At 72.1% G+C, this 14878-nt stretch overlaps 5 protein-coding genes across 8 annotated transcripts in view; 3 read left to right on the forward strand and 2 right to left on the reverse strand.

Annotated features, from left to right (window-relative positions):
- Nucleotides 1–208: 208 nt before the first annotated feature.
- On the forward strand, nt 209–6649 carry SLC5A6 (solute carrier family 5 member 6). Of its 3 annotated transcripts, none has more exons than XM_069805352.1 (16): nt 210–367; nt 2441–2919; nt 3299–3364; nt 3433–3484; nt 3585–3652; nt 3756–3910; nt 4136–4276; nt 4366–4495; nt 4600–4688; nt 4767–4879; nt 4968–5035; nt 5145–5231; nt 5347–5522; nt 5631–5734; nt 5803–5924; nt 6031–6649. In XM_069805352.1, the coding sequence occupies exons 2-16, from the start codon at nt 2590–2592 to the stop codon at nt 6178–6180; spliced, it is 1851 nt and encodes a 616-aa protein (XP_069661453.1). In that variant the 5' UTR covers nt 210–367; nt 2441–2589; the 3' UTR covers nt 6181–6649. The 3 variants fall into 3 exon arrangements, with proteins under 3 accessions (XP_069661455.1, XP_069661453.1, XP_069661454.1); XM_069805353.1 differs by lacking the exon at nt 210–367 and adding an exon at nt 433–680; XM_069805354.1 differs by lacking the exon at nt 4136–4276 and having other exon boundaries at nt 209–367.
- Nucleotides 6650–7093: 444 nt separating this feature from the next.
- Nucleotides 7094–9692, reverse strand: TCF23 (transcription factor 23). Its single transcript, XM_069805380.1, has 3 exons — nt 8512–9692; nt 7812–8063; nt 7094–7479 (listed from the first exon to the last, which is right to left on the reverse strand). The coding sequence occupies exons 1-3, from the start codon at nt 8725–8727 to the stop codon at nt 7336–7338; spliced, it is 612 nt and encodes a 203-aa protein (XP_069661481.1). The 5' UTR covers nt 8728–9692; the 3' UTR covers nt 7094–7335.
- The window catches only part of OST4 (oligosaccharyltransferase complex subunit 4, non-catalytic), a 29072-nt gene continuing 22780 nt past the window's right edge, over nt 8587–14878 (forward strand). Inside the window, exon 1 of the mRNA XM_069805383.1 lies at nt 8587–8590. The gene's annotated coding sequence lies outside the window, so the exon portion shown is untranslated. The remainder of the gene's footprint in view (nt 8591–14878) is intronic.
- On the forward strand, nt 9767–12718 carry PREB (prolactin regulatory element binding). Of its 2 annotated transcripts, XM_069805369.1 has the most exons (9): nt 9768–9937; nt 10196–10391; nt 10619–10830; nt 11034–11114; nt 11185–11309; nt 11610–11783; nt 11855–11927; nt 12048–12207; nt 12345–12718. In XM_069805369.1, the coding sequence occupies exons 1-9, from the start codon at nt 9803–9805 to the stop codon at nt 12437–12439; spliced, it is 1251 nt and encodes a 416-aa protein (XP_069661470.1). In that variant the 5' UTR covers nt 9768–9802; the 3' UTR covers nt 12440–12718. The 2 variants fall into 2 exon arrangements, with proteins under 2 accessions (XP_069661471.1, XP_069661470.1); XM_069805370.1 differs by lacking the exon at nt 12048–12207 and having other exon boundaries at nt 9767–9937.
- Nucleotides 12782–14761, reverse strand: ABHD1 (abhydrolase domain containing 1). Its single transcript, XM_069805371.1, has 9 exons — nt 14612–14761; nt 14374–14534; nt 14121–14303; nt 14012–14057; nt 13815–13927; nt 13570–13743; nt 13428–13476; nt 13189–13354; nt 12782–13092 (listed from the first exon to the last, which is right to left on the reverse strand). The coding sequence occupies exons 1-9, from the start codon at nt 14729–14731 to the stop codon at nt 12869–12871; spliced, it is 1236 nt and encodes a 411-aa protein (XP_069661472.1). The 5' UTR covers nt 14732–14761; the 3' UTR covers nt 12782–12868.

Here is a 14878-nt window from a genome sequence, read left to right on the forward strand (position 1 = left end):
CGTCCCCCCGCCGCGCCCTCGCCCTCGCCCCCGCCCCCGCCGCCTTCCCGGTCCGGCCGCCCTCTGGACCCCGAGCGGGGCCGCGGCGAGGGGATGCTGGGGCGCGGTGACCTGCCCGAGGCAGCGGAGCGCGGCCGGGACCGGGCCGGCACCACCCGGAGCCCTGTGTCCCGTCTGCCGCCCCCCACTTCCCCCCAAGCCCCCCCCCCGCCCCGGTGGCCGGTCGCTGACGCCATCAGGGCGCGCGGTGGCGGGTGGAAGTGGCGGTGAGGGCAGAGCTGCCCCGCTGCTGGCGTCATTAGGGCGCGCCGGCGGCTGTCAGCGCGGCACGTGGGCCCAAGCACTGCCGCGCCGGTCGCCGCCGCCGGTGAGTCTCGTACTGGGGCCGCCGGGGGCCCCCTCAAGGTCACCGTGTCCGTGTCCCCCCCCCCGGCTCCGGAGCGGCCCCGCCGGGCTTTGACCACACGGCGGGACCGGGGAATCATCCTGCGGCCGCCCGCCCCGCCTCGCCCCCGCCCGACACCGGGGTCACTGGGGACAGCGGGGCGGCCGGGCCTCGGACTGCGGCCAGCGGGGACGCCGGGGGCGGGGGAGCAGGGCCGTGGCCCGGGGTCGCCGGGGCTGGGCGGTGGCGGCGTTTCGAGCGGAGTCACCGGGGACACGGGGGAGAACGAGGAAGCGTAAGGCAGGGGACACCGGGGACGGGAGGGCCGGGCCTCAGGCAGGGTCACCGGGGACACCCTGGCGCCGGGGGAGCGGGGCCTTGGGCCGGGGACACCGGGGGACACCGAGGGGCCTCAGGGACACCGAGGGGCCTCGGGGAGGGTACAGGGGAGCCTTGGGCCGGGCCGCCCCACCCCCGGGGCTGCCGCGCCTTGGGCTGCAGTGCCGGTGGGGCAGCCATCAGGGACGGCGCTGCCGCCGCCCGCCCCGTGTTTAGTCTCTGTGGTGGAATGCGGTGGGGTGACCTTGGACCCTGCCCGGGAGCTGCACCGCGACGGTGGCACGTGAGGTGGGCGGGCGCTGCCCTCTCACCCGCTTCCCACCCGGGGAAGGGGGCCCCGTGCCAGCACGGCTGCCCCGGTCCCCTGGCCCCCGCGGCGGGCAGGCCCGGGCAAGCCGCGCCAGGTGCAGGGGTGCCAGGCGGGGCTCAGCCTAATCCCCCCAAGTATGCCCCGGGTGGGCATTCCTCCGGGGATCACAGCGGGCGCAGCGCCAGCCCCCGTCCCCCGCCACCGGCAGCCTGGCCTCGTCCTCCACGTGCCCTGCGCTGCCCCGTGGCAGCCCCTAACGCTGCCCCGCTGGTACGGCGGCGTGGGGTCCGTCCGCATCCTGCCCCGCCGGTGCCTGCTGTTCCCCCGGCACTCGCCGCTCCTGGCTCCCTGCTCCCCGCAGCCCCCTGCCCGCTGGCGGAGGCAGGGGGGGTGTCTCTGCTTGTGCCCCCTCCCTGCTCTGCTCCTGGGGCCACCCGGCTGACCCCCTCCTGCTCCACAGGGGCCAGAGCCAGGGGTGGGGGCAGAGGCCCAGCGGGGGCCTGTGAGCAGGGCAGGGGGTTGCCAGGGCCGGCAGTGGCTCAAGCGTCTGCTCCATCTGGCTGCTGCCCAGAGCCTCTAAGACTGGCAGTCCCCATCCATCCGTCCGTCCATCCGTCCCTGGCTGTGTGGGGCGCCTGTTGTGGGGGTCACCCTGCCCAACCTCTGCTCAGCTGGGTGAGGGTGCCAGGGCTTCTCCTTGCCTGCACAGACTGGGCTCTGCTGCCCATCCATCTGCCCTCCCCAGTCCTGTCCATAGGTCCTGTGGGTCTGGGGGCTGCTGGTGGGGCTGGTCCTGCAGGGTGGGCTGCTGTGGGGGCGGCTGCTCTGGCGCTGGCTGGGCTGTGCTGGCCCCAGGGCGGCTGGCTGGCGCCAGAGCCGGGGTGGTTGTGCTGGGTTTGGCTGGGCTCTTGCACCAGGGGCGGCTCTGCCAGGCTTGGCGGGGCTGCGTGGTGCCGCGACGGTTGGGTCATGTTGTGTTTGGCTACGGCAGGACTGGTGCTGCCGGGCTTGGCGGGGCTGTCCTGCACCGGGGGCGGTTATGTTGGGTTTGGCCACACAGGGCTGGTTCTGCCGGGTTTGGCAGAGCCACGTGGAGCTGGCAGGGCCGGTGCTGCCGGGGTCCTGGGTGGGACTGTTTTTGCAACTGTGGCCTCAGTGCTCTTTGGAAGAGGCACTCGTTTCCCTTGGCGGGGGCAGGTCTGGCAGCCCAGGGGGTGGGCGCCGCCGTGCCGAGCCCAGCCCAGAGGGAGGAGAAGGGTTAAGGGGCCGTTCCTTGCCCCCCCCCCCCCCCCCCCCGCACCAGGTCCTTGAGGCTGAGGGAGAGGAGCGAGCGAAGGTCCCTGCAGTGTCTGCTGCAGCTCCTGGTGTGGCTGGCTCGGTGCTGACACCCGTCCCTCCTCCTGCAGCTCCAAGTGCCGGGGAGATGCTGGCCAGGACCTGCTGCCGGGGTGGCTGCCGGGGCTCGGCATGCCTATGAGGCCGGCGGGGTGCAGCCGGGGTGGGCGGCTGGGCAGCAGCGTCTCCAGCAGGACAGCGGTAACAGGAGACGCTCGCCATGGAGTTCACTGTGATCGACTACAGCATCTTTGCGCTGCTGCTGGTGCTGTCGTCGGCCATCGGGCTCTTCTACGCACTGAGCGGGGACCGGCAGCGCACGGTGCAGGAGTTCCTCCTGGCCAACCGCAACATGGGCTTCCTGCCTGTTGCCCTTTCCCTACTGGCCACCTTCCAGTCAGCTGTGGCCATCCTGGGTGTGCCGGCCGAGATCTACCGCTTCGGCACCGAGTACTGGTTCCTCGGCTGCTCTTACTTCCTGGGGCTGCTCATCCCGGCCCACGTCTTCATCCCCGTCTTCTACCGCCTGCGCATCACCAGCACCTACGAGGTGAGTGGGACATGCAGGCAGACGCGTGGCCTCAGGGGACAAGCTGATGGTGCCCAGTGGGGTTTTCGGCTCCTGGTCCCTTGCTGCACCATGCCCCTGTCCTGGACCCCAGCCTGCCGTGCCCCCTGAACGGGGCTCCCACCCAGCTTGTCCAGCACCCATCCTGTCCCCTGCCCTGGGCACCTCCCCTGCCCCAGCCAGTGCTGGCCGGCCCCATTGTGTCTCTGCAGCAGCAGGAGCCAAGGTGCTGGGGGAGGACTGCCTGACCCGCTCTGCTTCCCCACTGCCGTGGGGGGGAAATGGGGGAGGTGGGGGATGTCCCCCCTGCTCAGGACTCCGTGTCTGGGTGGGACAGTGCCCTGACCCGTCTCCCCCACAGTACCTGGAGCTGCGCTTCAACAAGACGGTGCGCGTCTTTGGTACCATCACCTTCATCTTCCAGATGGTGAGTGGGGGGGGGGGGTGCGGGGGCACAGAGGGCCGTGCATGGCTGCAGCGCTGCTCTCCCCGCAGGTCATCTACATGGGGGTGGTGCTCTACGCGCCTGCGCTGGCCCTCAATGCAGGTAAGGGGGGATGGGAGCAGCGGGCGATGCTGGAAGCCCCATCCTGCAAGGGTGGGGCTGCTACCCCCCCAGGCTTGTTAACGGCCTCTGTTGCTTCCAGTGACGGGCTTTGACCTCTGGAGCGCGGTGCTCACCATGGGGCTGGTCTGCACGCTGTACACCACGCTGGTGAGTCCCTGCCCGCCGCGGTGCAGTGGTGCCGGCTGCTGCCTGGCCGTGGGGTGCCCCATGCCCCCACGGGGCTGCAGTGATGGGTGCCATGCCTTTGCAGGGTGGGCTGAAGGCTGTCATCTGGACGGACGTCTTCCAGACGCTGGTGATGTTCGCAGGGCAGCTGGCCGTCATCCTGGTGGGCGCCCGGCGGTTGGGCGGCATGGCCCGCGTCTGGCACCTGGCGGAGCAGGAGGGCAAGATCTCCGGCATTGAGTGAGTGGCCCAGCCATGCTGCGCCCTGTGCCGAGACACCTTCACCCACGCGGAGCTGGGCACCCCATGTCACGCCATGGGGACGTGCAGGGCAGCTGGGAAGGGGAGAGGGACCCCGGCATGGGTCGGGGGGGGGGGCTGTTCCTGCTTCCCTCTTTCCCGTGGGGTGCGGGGTGCCAGTGAGGACCCAGCGCCGTGACCCTCCCCGCCGGCACCTCTCCGCAGCCTGGACCCTGACCCCTTCAAGCGGCACACCTTCTGGACCCTGGCGGTGGGGGGTGTCTTCATGATGCTGTCACTGTACGGGGTGAACCAGGCGCAGGTGCAGCGGTACCTCAGCGCCCGCAGCGAGCGGGAGGCCAAGCTGTGAGTGGGGCCGGGGCTGGGGGTCCCGCGGCCGGGACGGGCCCCTTTGCCGCCCTCCCTCACCTCTGACGCCCGCCCGGCGCCCGCAGCTCCTGCTACGCCGTCTTCCCCTGCCAGCAGATCGTCCTCTGCCTCAGCTGCCTGACCGGCCTCGTCATGTTCGTCTACGACCGGGAGCACCCGCTGGCGCCCACCCAGCGCCCCGGGTCCTCCGACCAGGTGGGTGGCCGGGTGTCGTGTTGTCCCCCCCTTAGCTCTCCTGCAGCCCGCAGGGCCGGACCCCGCTCCCCCCGGCCCTGCAGGCACTGACCCCCCTGCCCCAGCTGGTGCTGTACTTCGTGATGGACGTGCTGCAGGACCTGCCGGGGCTGCCCGGGCTCTTTGTCGCCTGCCTCTTCAGCGGGTGCCTCAGGTGAGCAGGAGGCCCCAGGGCCGGCAGGGCTGAGGGGGGGTCCTGGTCGAGCCCCCTCTTGCTCCCTTTCCTCCCCAGCACCATCTCCTCCGCCTTCAACTCGCTGGCCACAGTGACGATGGAGGACCTGGTCCGGCCCCACTGCCCAGGGCTGTCAGAATCACGGGCCACGCTGCTCTCCAAGCTGCTGGGTGAGTGGGGGGGGCGGCACAGAGGGGGGACTGACGCTGGCAGTGGGGGGTCCCCAGCACCACCGTGACCCCCCACTCCCTTCCCCAGCTTTTGGTTATGGATTGCTCTGCCTGGGGATGGCTTATGTGTCCTCCATGCTGGGCCCCGTGCTGCAGGTAGGGATGAGGGTGTGGGGTCCCCCAGCTCCGGCACCCAGCTGGTGGGTGGCCGGTGCCAGCTGCGGGCCGGGGCAAGGGGCTGGCGCTGAGGGCCATGTCCCCACAGGCAGCCATCAGCATCTTCGGCATGGTGGGGGGCCCGCTCCTGGGGCTCTTCTGCCTGGGCATGTTCTTCCCCTGCGCCAACCCCATGGTGAGTGTCCCCCTGCCCAGCCGGGGGCACAGACCCTGCGGAGGGGCAGTGCCAGGGGGGCTGGGGCACCCTGAGCCCGGCTGGGGGTCAGCACCCTCCTTCTCTCCCGTTGCAGGGTGCTGTCGTGGGGCTGCTGGCGGGCCTGGCCATGGCCTTCTGGGTGGGCATCGGCAGTCTGCTGCACAGTATGAGGGGGCCTCCCCCACCCAACAGCACCGTGCTCCCCCCCGTGGGCAACCTCACCACCATCCTCGCCACCACCCTGCTGGCCCCCACGCTGGCCCCCCAGAGGTGAGCGGGGTGGGGGGCTCGGCGCCAGGGCATTGCGGAACAGGGGCTGCGGGGGTGCTGCTCCGTGCACCCCACCTCTTCCCCCCACCTGACCCCCATCTCCCCCAGCCCCACAGGGCTGCAGAAGTTTTACAGCCTGTCCTACATGTGGTACAGCGCCCACAACTCCACCACCGTCATCCTGGTGGGGCTCCTGGTCAGCCTGCTCACCGGTGAGTGTCAGGGGTGGGGGGCTGGTGGCAGCTCCCCCCACACCGCTGACCCTCTGCTCTTCCCCCAGGCCCCACGCCAGCAGCAGCCGTGGACCCCCGCACCATCTACCCCGTGCTGCCTCGCCTGCTTTGCTGCCTGCCCCAGAAATACCGGCAGAGGCTCTGCTGCAGGGTGGACTTCCCTGCCCAGGTGAAGGGCCTAGACCCCAGCCCTCTGGGGGGGGGTGGTAGCGGAACATGGGGTTGGTCCCCTCTCTGTGCTTCTGCTGCCCCCCCCCCCCGTTCTGTCCCCGCAGGACGCTGACCATGCGGATGCCACTGTGAAGAGCAACAGGGTGCCCAATGGCCTGGCCCCCCCCGGCCCCCACCGGCAGGAGGAGGAGGGACAGGGCTACATCCGTGCGGCCGGGGCCCCCGCCTATGCCCTGCAGGAGACCTCCTTCTGAGCGCCCCCCCCACCCCCCCCCGACATGGGGGTCCCAGCCACCCCCTGGGCAGGGGGCACAGACCCCCTGTGGAGCACCCACATGCAGCCAGGGAGCACCAAATAACCGGGAGGGGCTGGGTCCCTGCCCGTAGGGGCTGGCCAGGCTGCACCCCCCGCGGGCAGCACAGGGCTTCTCTGCCTGCACCCGCGGTGGGCTGGCTTCCGAGCCCCGGGCCCTCCATCTGCCCGCGCCAGGGCCGCTGCCAGTGCCTGCGCTGGCCCCTGCCCCCCAGCGGGGGGGGGTGTCTGGGACCACGGGTGTGGGGGCGAGTCAGAGCGGTGCCCTCTCCCCCACCGACCGGGATGCTGCCCACGTGCCTTACCGCACCGCTCCCGGGCTGGGGGCTGCCCCGCACCCCCCCACACCAGCCCCCACCATCACCCATCTCTGTGTTCGTTGTCCTGCCAATAAATGGTTCTGGAGCGCAGGTGTCGGAGGAGCCCTGGGACCAGCCCCCTCCCTGCCTGCAGGGACATGGGACCCCAGTCTCCCAAAGCAGCGGGGGGGCCCTGCTCTCCCCCTGGAGCGGGATCCTCGCCAGCCAGGGGAGATTTATGGCGGCGGCCTTGGCCCTGGCTCCTTTCCCATGGCACGGGGCCGACGGGGGGGCCCGGCTGGGGGAGCCAGGTGAGCGCAGCCAGGGGGCAGCTGCTCCATGGCTGGGGGGGGGCACAGGGCCCCCCATCTCCCCATCCCCCGGGTACAACCGAGCCAGGGCAGAGCCCAGGGTGAGGGTCTCATGGGGGGGCCCATCCCACAGCCCCGGTGCAGCGGAGGCAGGAGGCAGGTGGCGGGTGCTTGCTGCAGGTTTATTGCTGCTGGGCGGCCCCCAGCCTGCCGCCCCCCACCCCACCCCACCCCCAGGCCAGGCAGGGGGCGCAGGGCCAGCCCCATGGTGGGAGCTCCCACCAGAGCCCACCCCAAGTGTCCCTGGGGTCCTGGCCCTGTGCCTGTGGAACTCGCGGACCCCCGTGCAGGATGGGAGTGCAGATCCCATTGGCACCAGCCCCCCCCATCCTGGCTGCTGCCCCCATCCCCACCCTGGGGCACAGCCTCCCCACACTGTGGGGAGAGCAGATGTGGGGGCTCCCGCGGCCGTGGGCACCCCGGTTGTCAGGGGGGGCCATCGCCTGTTTCCAGCCTGCTGTCCCCCAGGCCTGTGTGCTCGTGGCTGCTGGTGGCAGTGGGTGCCCCGGGGGGGTCAGGACCAGGTCCCCCCCACGGGCCAACATAGAGGCGGGAGCGCATCGGCCACTTCTGCAAGAGAGGGAGAGGGGTTGAGGCTGGGAGGGTGGCTCTTTGTCCTCCTGCTGCTGGTGACCCACACCTGGGGACGAGGGGACCCCAGGGACTGGCTGCCCGTGTGTGTGGGGCACACTGGAGGACCCCAGGGTGGAGGGGCTGGAAGCTGAGGGAATGGCCGCCAGCATGCACTGGGGACCCCCGGGACCAGCCGCATTGTGCACTGGGGGGCTGGCTGCTGGTGTGCATGGGGGATAAGGGGGGACCCCAGGGACTAGGTGCCAGCATGCAAGGGGGACTCCCGGGGACCGGTGCCGGGGGGCTGGACCTCGAAGCGGTGGTCTCACCTTCAGGGGGTGCAGGAGCGGGTGTCCGTGGAGAGGGCAGGAGGGTGTGGGCGGGGGGGGCCCACGGCCCAGTGCATGGCTGAGGTGGGCGATGTAGCTGGTGGCCAGGACGAGGATGTCCAGCTTGGAGAGCTTGGTGCCAGGGGGCACAGCGGGCAGGGCTGCCTGCAGCGACAGGAAGGCCCGGCGTAGCGCCCGCACCCGGCTCCGCTCTCGTGCCGCATTCTGGGGGCATGGTGGCCCGGGGGGACCCTGCAGAGAGAGGGAGGCTGAGCCGGCCCGGGGCCCATGGCACCCCACAGCTGAGGCTCGGGTGGGCACTGCCAGCCCCAATGGAAACAGGGGCAGCACCTGTCCTCCACGATGCCACCTGTCCCTGGGGAGCCAGGTGAACCCAGGACTCAGACCCACAGGGTGTCTGTGCCCCCACAGCTGCGTCCCGTGGGGCAGCCTGTGCCCCCCTGCCTGCACCCCACCGGGCTCAGTCCTGCCCGTGACCTGCACCCAAGTGGGGCAGGCTGGCGCTGCCTGGCATGCACCCCCTCCCCATGGCAGCCCCACGGCAGACCCCCGGGGCCCTCTGTGCCAGGCAGCCCTGGTGCAGCGGGGCAAGGGGTGGCAGGCCTGTCCCTGGGCCTCCCTCCTGCCACTGTGTGTGGGGTCCGTGGGGTCCCGCTCCTGCGCTCAGCCGGCTCCTTACCTGTCCTGCTGCCGGGGGGCTCCCCGAGTTGGCAGACGAGGGCCCTGGGGTCCTGCCTGCGCCCGCTCCCCGGCAGCGCCGGGCAGCTCGTGCAGGGCTGCAGGCACCTCCCCTCCCCCGGGAGCTGGAGGCGGCGGTGGCCAGGGAGCAGCCGTACGTGGCCGCCAGCCCCGCTCCGCATCCCCCGCCGTCGCCTGCCCCCATGCTCTCAGCCATGCCAGGCCCCGCTGGGCAGCTCCTGCTCGCGCTCCTGCCTGCACCTCGGCCCCGCGGAGCGCCGGTGGGTCGGGGCGACCCGGGGAGCGCCGTTATGTCCCCCCACCGCCTCCCGACACAGCACGGCCCACGGCCTCGTCTGGGCGGGCGTCTCGCCTCCCCCTCCTTGGCACCGTGGGATGAGCAGGAGGATACGGGCTGTCCCAGCCAGAGCCTCCCCCGGCCCGCGGCCGCCCACAGGAGTCCCGCTCACCCCATGGCCTGGCCCCAGCACTGCGGGAGCCACCGAGCCCTGCACAGGACACTGCGGGCACAGGCCATGTGCCAGGCAGGGCACCCACGTGGGGTCACACCGTGCCCTGGCCCCGCATGCAGCCCACGCGCTCAAGGCCCCGCCAGTGGGACAGGAGCCCGGTGCTGGTGTGGGGGGGCAGGCAGCCGCCTGCGGCATTGGGCGCACCCTGTGGGGGGGCTCCCGCACCCGCTGGCACCCGGCACAGGCTGAGGGGGTCCTCTGGGGGCTGCGCCATCCCCAGCACCCCTGACTCCAGCCCCGGCACACCTGGAGCCTGGAGCACCCCAGCACCCACATCCCCCACTGGACAGCAAGGTGAGGACCCCCGGGGGGGGCGGCACGGGAGGGGCACAGCCGGGTCAAGGCTGGGATGGGGGAGGCACAGTGAGGCAGCTGGGGACACACACACAGGGCTGGCAGGGCCACGGGGGCCCAGGCCGCCCCCTCCCCATACGGCTCTGTGGGTGGGGGTGGCGGGGTTGGGGCTGAGCGGGGACAGCAGGACCCCCCGGACCCCAAGGGACCGCGGCGCGCAGACCCCACGGACACGCGCGACACCCACCCCCCCCGGTCCTCCGAGCCGCGCATGCGCCGCGTGGGGAAGGGGCGATGAGGCGATGGGGCGGGGCTGGGGAAGGGGCCGGGGCTAGGGAGACGGGGCGGGGCTCAGAGCGACGGGGCGGGGCTCAGAGCGATGGGGCGGGGCTCGGGAACAGGGGGCGGGGCGGACGCGGCGGCGGCGCGCTGACGCAGCAGCGCGCTGACGTGTGCGGCGCAGCCATGGCGCCCCGGCGGCCTGCCGAGCTGTACCGGGCGCCCTTCCCGCTCTACACCGTCCGCCTCCACCCGCAGCGGCTGCTCGCCATCACCGCCGGCGGCGGCGGCGCCGCCAAGACCGGCATCCGCAATGGCGTGGTGCGGCTCGGGTGGGGGCGCGGGCTCCCGCGGGTGCGGGCGGGCGGACGCCGTGGTGGAGCGGGATGGGGAGGCCCCGGGGGCCGCGGGACCGGGACCGGTGCGGGAGCGTAGGCCGCGGGCGTGGGGCGGAGGGAGGCCCGGCTCGGCGTGGGGGGGGGGCCGAGGCGGCGGCAGGCGGGTGCTGCGGGGGCGGCCCCGGGGTGGGGGCGGCCGGAGCGGGCCCGGTGGGGGCTGAGACCGAGCCCTGTCCCGCAGCACTTCCTGCAGCTGGAGCAGATCGGGGGGCAGCTCAGCGCCTCCCTGCTCCACTCCCACGACACGGAGACCCGCGCCACTATGACCATGGCGCTGGCCGACGACATCATCGCTGCGGGGCAGGACGCCAGCTGCCACATCCTTCGCTTCAGCCTGCAGGTGCCCGAGGCCAAGAGCGGCTCGGCCGGCCGCAACGGTGAGGTCCCACTCTCCCCCGGGGCAGTGGAGGGGGGTGGGGCGGCGTGACAGCACCTGCCCTGGGTGCTGTGGGGCAGGGTGTGGGGAGCTGGGTGGTCAGTGGGGTGCTTTGGAGATGGGGCAGTGCCCTGAACCGCCCCGCCAGGCCTGCCCTGGACTCCCGGGCTCAGCCTGCCTGGCGGCAGGGAGCTGTGTCAGGGATCCGTGCCGTCTGCCCCGCCGCAGGCAGTGGGGAGAAGGGGCCGCGGAAGCGGAAGGGCCCCAGCCCGGCAGGGCAGGGTGACACACAGAGCCAGACGAGCGAGGTGACGGTGGAGAGCCTGCACAGCGTCCGCACGGATTTCAGCCCCGATGCCCTGCAGAAGGCCGTCTGCTTCAACGCTGACTGCTCTCTGCTCGTTACTGGCGGTGCTGATGGCTTCCTTCGTCTCTGGGAGGTAGGCGTGGGGGGAGCCGAGGCCGGGCATCACCGCCCTGGCAGTAGCGTGCATCCAGCAGAGAAGGCCAGGCCCCAGCAGTGCCAAATCAGCAGCGCCTGCGGTTCTGTAACGCTGCGTCTTCCTGACAACCCCAGGTGCTGGGGCTGCCGGGGACCCCTGGCCCGCAGGGCTCAGCTCTGATGCTTGCTCTGCCCTTGCAGTTCCCCAGCATGAAGAAGACACTGGAGTTCAAAGCCCACGACGGGGAGATCGAAGATATCGCGCTGGGTCCTGACAACAAGGTGAGTGTCGGGTGGCTCCCCGGTCCCACAGGGAGAGCTGTCCTTGGACGCCCACGCTGTCTGCGTGCAGGTGGTGACGGCAGGACGGGACTTCCAGTGCTGCGTGTGGCAGCAGGACCAGCTGGTGACGGGGCTGCGCTGGAATGAGAACCTGCCCGGCATCCCTGACAAGGCTTACCGCTACCAGGCCTGCCGGTGAGGCAGGGGCCAGGGCACACAGGCAGGGGGCTAGGAACAGACAACCCCCGCGGCTGCCACCCCAGACTGAGCCTTCTCCCAGTCCCTGCCTTGTCTGCGGGGAGGGGCTCCCCCGGGCCGGGAGAAGGAGTGGCTCTGCTGTCTGCTTTGGCGCTGGTCTGTGTCCAGGTTTGGGCTTGGGAGAGGGGAGAGAGGGTGCTGGGCCCCAGCGGGCCCCCCCCCCCGGCAGTCCTGGGTGAAGGTGGGGTGGCGGTGCTGGCTGTAGGGACCGATGCACCCTGTGCTCTCTTGCTGCAGGTTCGGGGCCGTGGAGGACAACGCCGGGGCACTGCGGCTCTATACGGTGCAGGTGCCCCACAAACGGGAGCGCCGCCCCCCACCCTGCTACCTGACCAAATGGGATGGGAAGAGCTTTCTGCCACTGCTGACCCGGCCCTGTGGCAATGAGGTCATCTCCTGCCTCTCCATCAGGTACCCTGGGGATGGGTGGGCACGGGGCCGGGGGCCAACCCAGCCCCTGCTCACTGTTCTCCCCCCTGCAGTGACTCAGGCACCTTCCTGGGGCTGGGCACGGTGACGGGCTCTGTCGCCATCCACATCGCCTTCTCACTGCAGGTGAGCTGCGGGGCTCCTTGGGGAATGGCCGGCTGGGCAGGGAGGGGTGCGGGGGCAGCCCCAGTGCCACCCCACCCCAGGGCCAGGCTGCCTCGGACCACCCCCCCTCCTGCCCTTCAGAGGCTGTACTACGTGAAGGAGGCACACGGCATCGTGGTGACAGATGTGGCCTTCGTCCCTGAGAGCCGGGGCGGGCGGGAGCTGCTGGCGGGGAACGAGGCTGCCCTGCTCAGCGTGGCCGTCGACAGCCGCTGCAAGCTGCACCTGCTCCCCAGCCGACGTAGGTGCCGGGGGGGCTGCTATGGGTGCTGGGGTGCCCACCGCTGCTCCCCAGCCCAGGGCCAGGCTGTCTTTACCCATCCTCCAGCATGTATGGGGGGGCTGCAGCACCCATCCTCCTCCCCCTCTCCTCTGCAGGCTCCCTTCCCGTCTGGCTGCTGCTGCTGCTCTGCGCTGGGCTCATCGTGGCCGCTATCCTACTGCTGCAGCTCACCTTCCCAGGGTTCCTGTAGCCCCCTGGCGCCCCCAAGCACCATGACAGAACCCCCAGGCTGGCCAGCTTCGGCCGTGCCTCGGCCCACCCCAAGCAGACTGTGAAGCAGATGAGGGACCAGCCCCGGCCCTGCCCCCCCGACACGGGCGCGAGGGGAGGGGGCGAGGGGCCCAGGAGCCGCGCGGGGCCCCGGCCCAGCGGGACTGTGCCGGCTGCAGTGCGGGGCTGGCCCCGGGAAGGAGGGGGTCCCGCCAGTCCTCCACCCCACTGCTGCCATTAAAACTGGAGTGCGAAGGCAGTGCTGTCCTCTCTGTGCTGGGGCGGGGGGGAGCGGGGGGCTGGCTCCAGCACTGCTCCTGGCTTGGGGGGGGCTGCTCTGGGCCTAGGCCATGCCCTCCCAGCCCACAGACACACGGCTACAGCTGCAGGGAGGGTGTTTATTGTGGGGTCACGCAGCACCCTGCCCCACAGACCCGTCCCTGTCCCCATCCCCCTCCAGCTGCTGCAGCTCCTCCCTGTGCTCGAAGACAGCGCTGATGAACTGGGCGAAGAGCCGCTCCATGTAGCTGCCAGGGCGGGGGCAGAGCCCCTCCAGGAAGCCGAGGTGGCCCCCATGGGCTGTCACCAACAGCGCCACGTGGGGCAGGTGCCTGGCGGCTTCCACGGGGATGGCTGGGCAAGCATGGCGGGAGGGGGTTAGCCACCGGCATGCCCTGCCATCGGTCTGCATGCACTGCCCCCCACGGCCCACCTCCCCCTCCAGCTCACCATGCAGGGGGGAGAAGGGGTCGTCGGAGGCGTTGAGGCAGAGCACAGGCACACGGACACGGTGCAGCCAGCGCACAGGGCTGGCCGCCTGGTAGTACTCACGGCAGGAGCGGTAGCCGAAGGCCTGGGCCGTGTAGCGCTCGTCGAACTCCCGGATGGTGCGTGCCTATGGTGTGGGGGGGGAGGTATCGGGGGGGCTCGGCCCACAGGGCCGGGGGGGGGGGGGGGCTGGGTCCTACCTGCAGCACGTGCTCCACGTCCACCTTCTCTCCGATCGCTGCCCTGTGCCTGCACCAGGCCCGGGGTCAGTGCCAGGCAATGCTGCCAGCCCCGGACTGGGTGTGTGGTGTGTGTCCCCCCCCTCCGTCCCGTCCCCCCCACCTGCTGATGAGGCAGCGCAGGCTGGCGGCGAGGCGCTGGTTGAAGAGCAGGTCGTTGAGGGGCTGCTCCAGTGAGGCGGCCGAGGCGTCGGGGTCCCAGCTGGGGCAGAGAGCCATGGCCGCTGCCAGCCCTGCCGCCCACCCCCGCCGCCCCAGGTAGTTCAGCACCTGCATCCTGCGGTGCAGCCGGTCAGGGGCAGCCGTGCCACCATCCCGGCCCATCCCCGGTGTGGGGGCTGCCCGTACCCGCCCAGGGAGACACCCACGGCCAGCAGCGGGGCCTGTGGGTACCGGCGCTTGATGTGGGCTATGGCCATCTCCAGGTCCTCGGTGTTGCTGGCACAGAAGGTCCGGGGGGTCTGAGGGGGGAGCAGAGCTGGGGCTGGGCTCTCCTGGCTCTGCCCAGGGGCACGGGGGGGGGGGGGCTCGGGGGTCTCACCCACCAGCAGCTCCTCGCCCCGGCAGCCCCGGTGGTTGAGCACGACGGACCTGGGGGAGAGGGGAGGTGTGAGGGGCTGGCGGGTCTGTGGCCGTCCCGTCCCCGGGGCTTACCTGTAACCGGCGCGGCTGGCCCGGTGCACCAGGCGGAGCAGGTAAGCGGCCTGGCTACTGCCAGTGAGGCCCGGGATCAGCAGGACAGTGGGGCAGGCGCGGGGGTCTGGGTGCCAGTTGCTGTCGGCATCCTCGGCCCAGTCAAGGATGAGCTGCCCGCCGTCGGGGGCGCGGATGGCCTCGCTGCGGGCAGAGCGGCGGGTCGGTGGGGCAGTGGGGGGGAACCGGGCCGGGGCCGGTGCCGCGGGCTCACCTGCGGTAGGAGACGGGCGGACGGGCCCAGAGCAGGGCCCCCAGCACGGTCTGCAGGCGGCCCTCGAAGCACCAGGGCGTGGGGTAGAAGGTCTCGCCCACGGCGGGGCAGCGCTGCTCCAGGAAGGCGCGGAGCCGCGGGCCGGCGGCGAGCAGCGGCCGCTGCGGGGGGGGAAGCCGGTCAGCGAGGCCGCTCGGCGGAGCCCGCACGGTCCGACCCGGCCCCGACCCGCGCTCACCCGCGGCACCCGCGCCCAGTAGTAGCCGAGGAGGGCGGCGGTGGCGGCCGCCAGCAGCGGCGGGAGCAGCGGGAGCGGGGACAACACCGGGACCGGCACCGGGGGCTCCTCCGCGCCCATCACCGCCTCCGCACCGGGACGGCCCCGCCCCTGAGGGACGGACACGCCCCTAGGGATGGGCCCGCCTCCGCGGGAAAAACCACGCCCCTCCCGTGGGATGAACACGCCCCCGTCGTGACTCCGCCCACCACGCCCCGCCCCGGAGCG

Source organism: Haliaeetus albicilla, chromosome 18 (genome assembly GCF_947461875.1).
Source record: "Haliaeetus albicilla chromosome 18, bHalAlb1.1, whole genome shotgun sequence".
NCBI classification, from domain to species: Eukaryota; Metazoa; Chordata; class Aves; order Accipitriformes; family Accipitridae; genus Haliaeetus; species Haliaeetus albicilla.

What these genes read in the sequence shown, in the direction of transcription:
- ABHD1 (XM_069805371.1), bottom strand. Translation starts at nt 14,731, where the DNA reads ATGGGCGCGGAGGAGCCCCCGGTGCCGGTCCCGGTGTTGTCCCCGCTC. An exon ending in CTGCGCTGCCTCATCAGCAG is followed by an intron (nt 13,477 to 13,569) that starts GTGGGGGGGACG and finishes GGCCTGGTGCAG; the next exon opens with GCACAGGGCAGCGATCGGAG. An exon ending in CCCCTTCTCCCCCCTGCATG is followed by an intron (nt 13,093 to 13,188) that starts GTGAGCTGGAGG and finishes ATGCTTGCCCAG; the next exon opens with CCATCCCCGTGGAAGCCGCC.
- PREB (XM_069805369.1), top strand. Translation starts at nt 9,803, where the DNA reads ATGGCGCCCCGGCGGCCTGCCGAGCTGTACCGGGCGCCCTTCCCGCTC. An exon ending in TACCGCTACCAGGCCTGCCG is followed by an intron (nt 11,310 to 11,609) that starts GTGAGGCAGGGG and finishes CTCTTGCTGCAG; the next exon opens with GTTCGGGGCCGTGGAGGACA. An exon ending in ACATCGCCTTCTCACTGCAG is followed by an intron (nt 11,928 to 12,047) that starts GTGAGCTGCGGG and finishes CCTGCCCTTCAG; the next exon opens with AGGCTGTACTACGTGAAGGA.
- SLC5A6 (XM_069805352.1), top strand. Translation starts at nt 2,590, where the DNA reads ATGGAGTTCACTGTGATCGACTACAGCATCTTTGCGCTGCTGCTGGTG. An exon ending in GCACGCTGTACACCACGCTG is followed by an intron (nt 3,653 to 3,755) that starts GTGAGTCCCTGC and finishes ATGCCTTTGCAG; the next exon opens with GGTGGGCTGAAGGCTGTCAT. An exon ending in GCCCCGGGTCCTCCGACCAG is followed by an intron (nt 4,496 to 4,599) that starts GTGGGTGGCCGG and finishes CCCCTGCCCCAG; the next exon opens with CTGGTGCTGTACTTCGTGAT.
- TCF23 (XM_069805380.1), bottom strand. Translation starts at nt 8,727, where the DNA reads ATGGCTGAGAGCATGGGGGCAGGCGACGGCGGGGGATGCGGAGCGGGG. An exon ending in GCCCCCCGGCAGCAGGACAG is followed by an intron (nt 8,064 to 8,511) that starts GTAAGGAGCCGG and finishes CTCTCTCTGCAG; the next exon opens with GGTCCCCCCGGGCCACCATG. An exon ending in CGCTCCTGCACCCCCTGAAG is followed by an intron (nt 7,480 to 7,811) that starts GTGAGACCACCG and finishes CCTCTCTTGCAG; the next exon opens with AAGTGGCCGATGCGCTCCCG.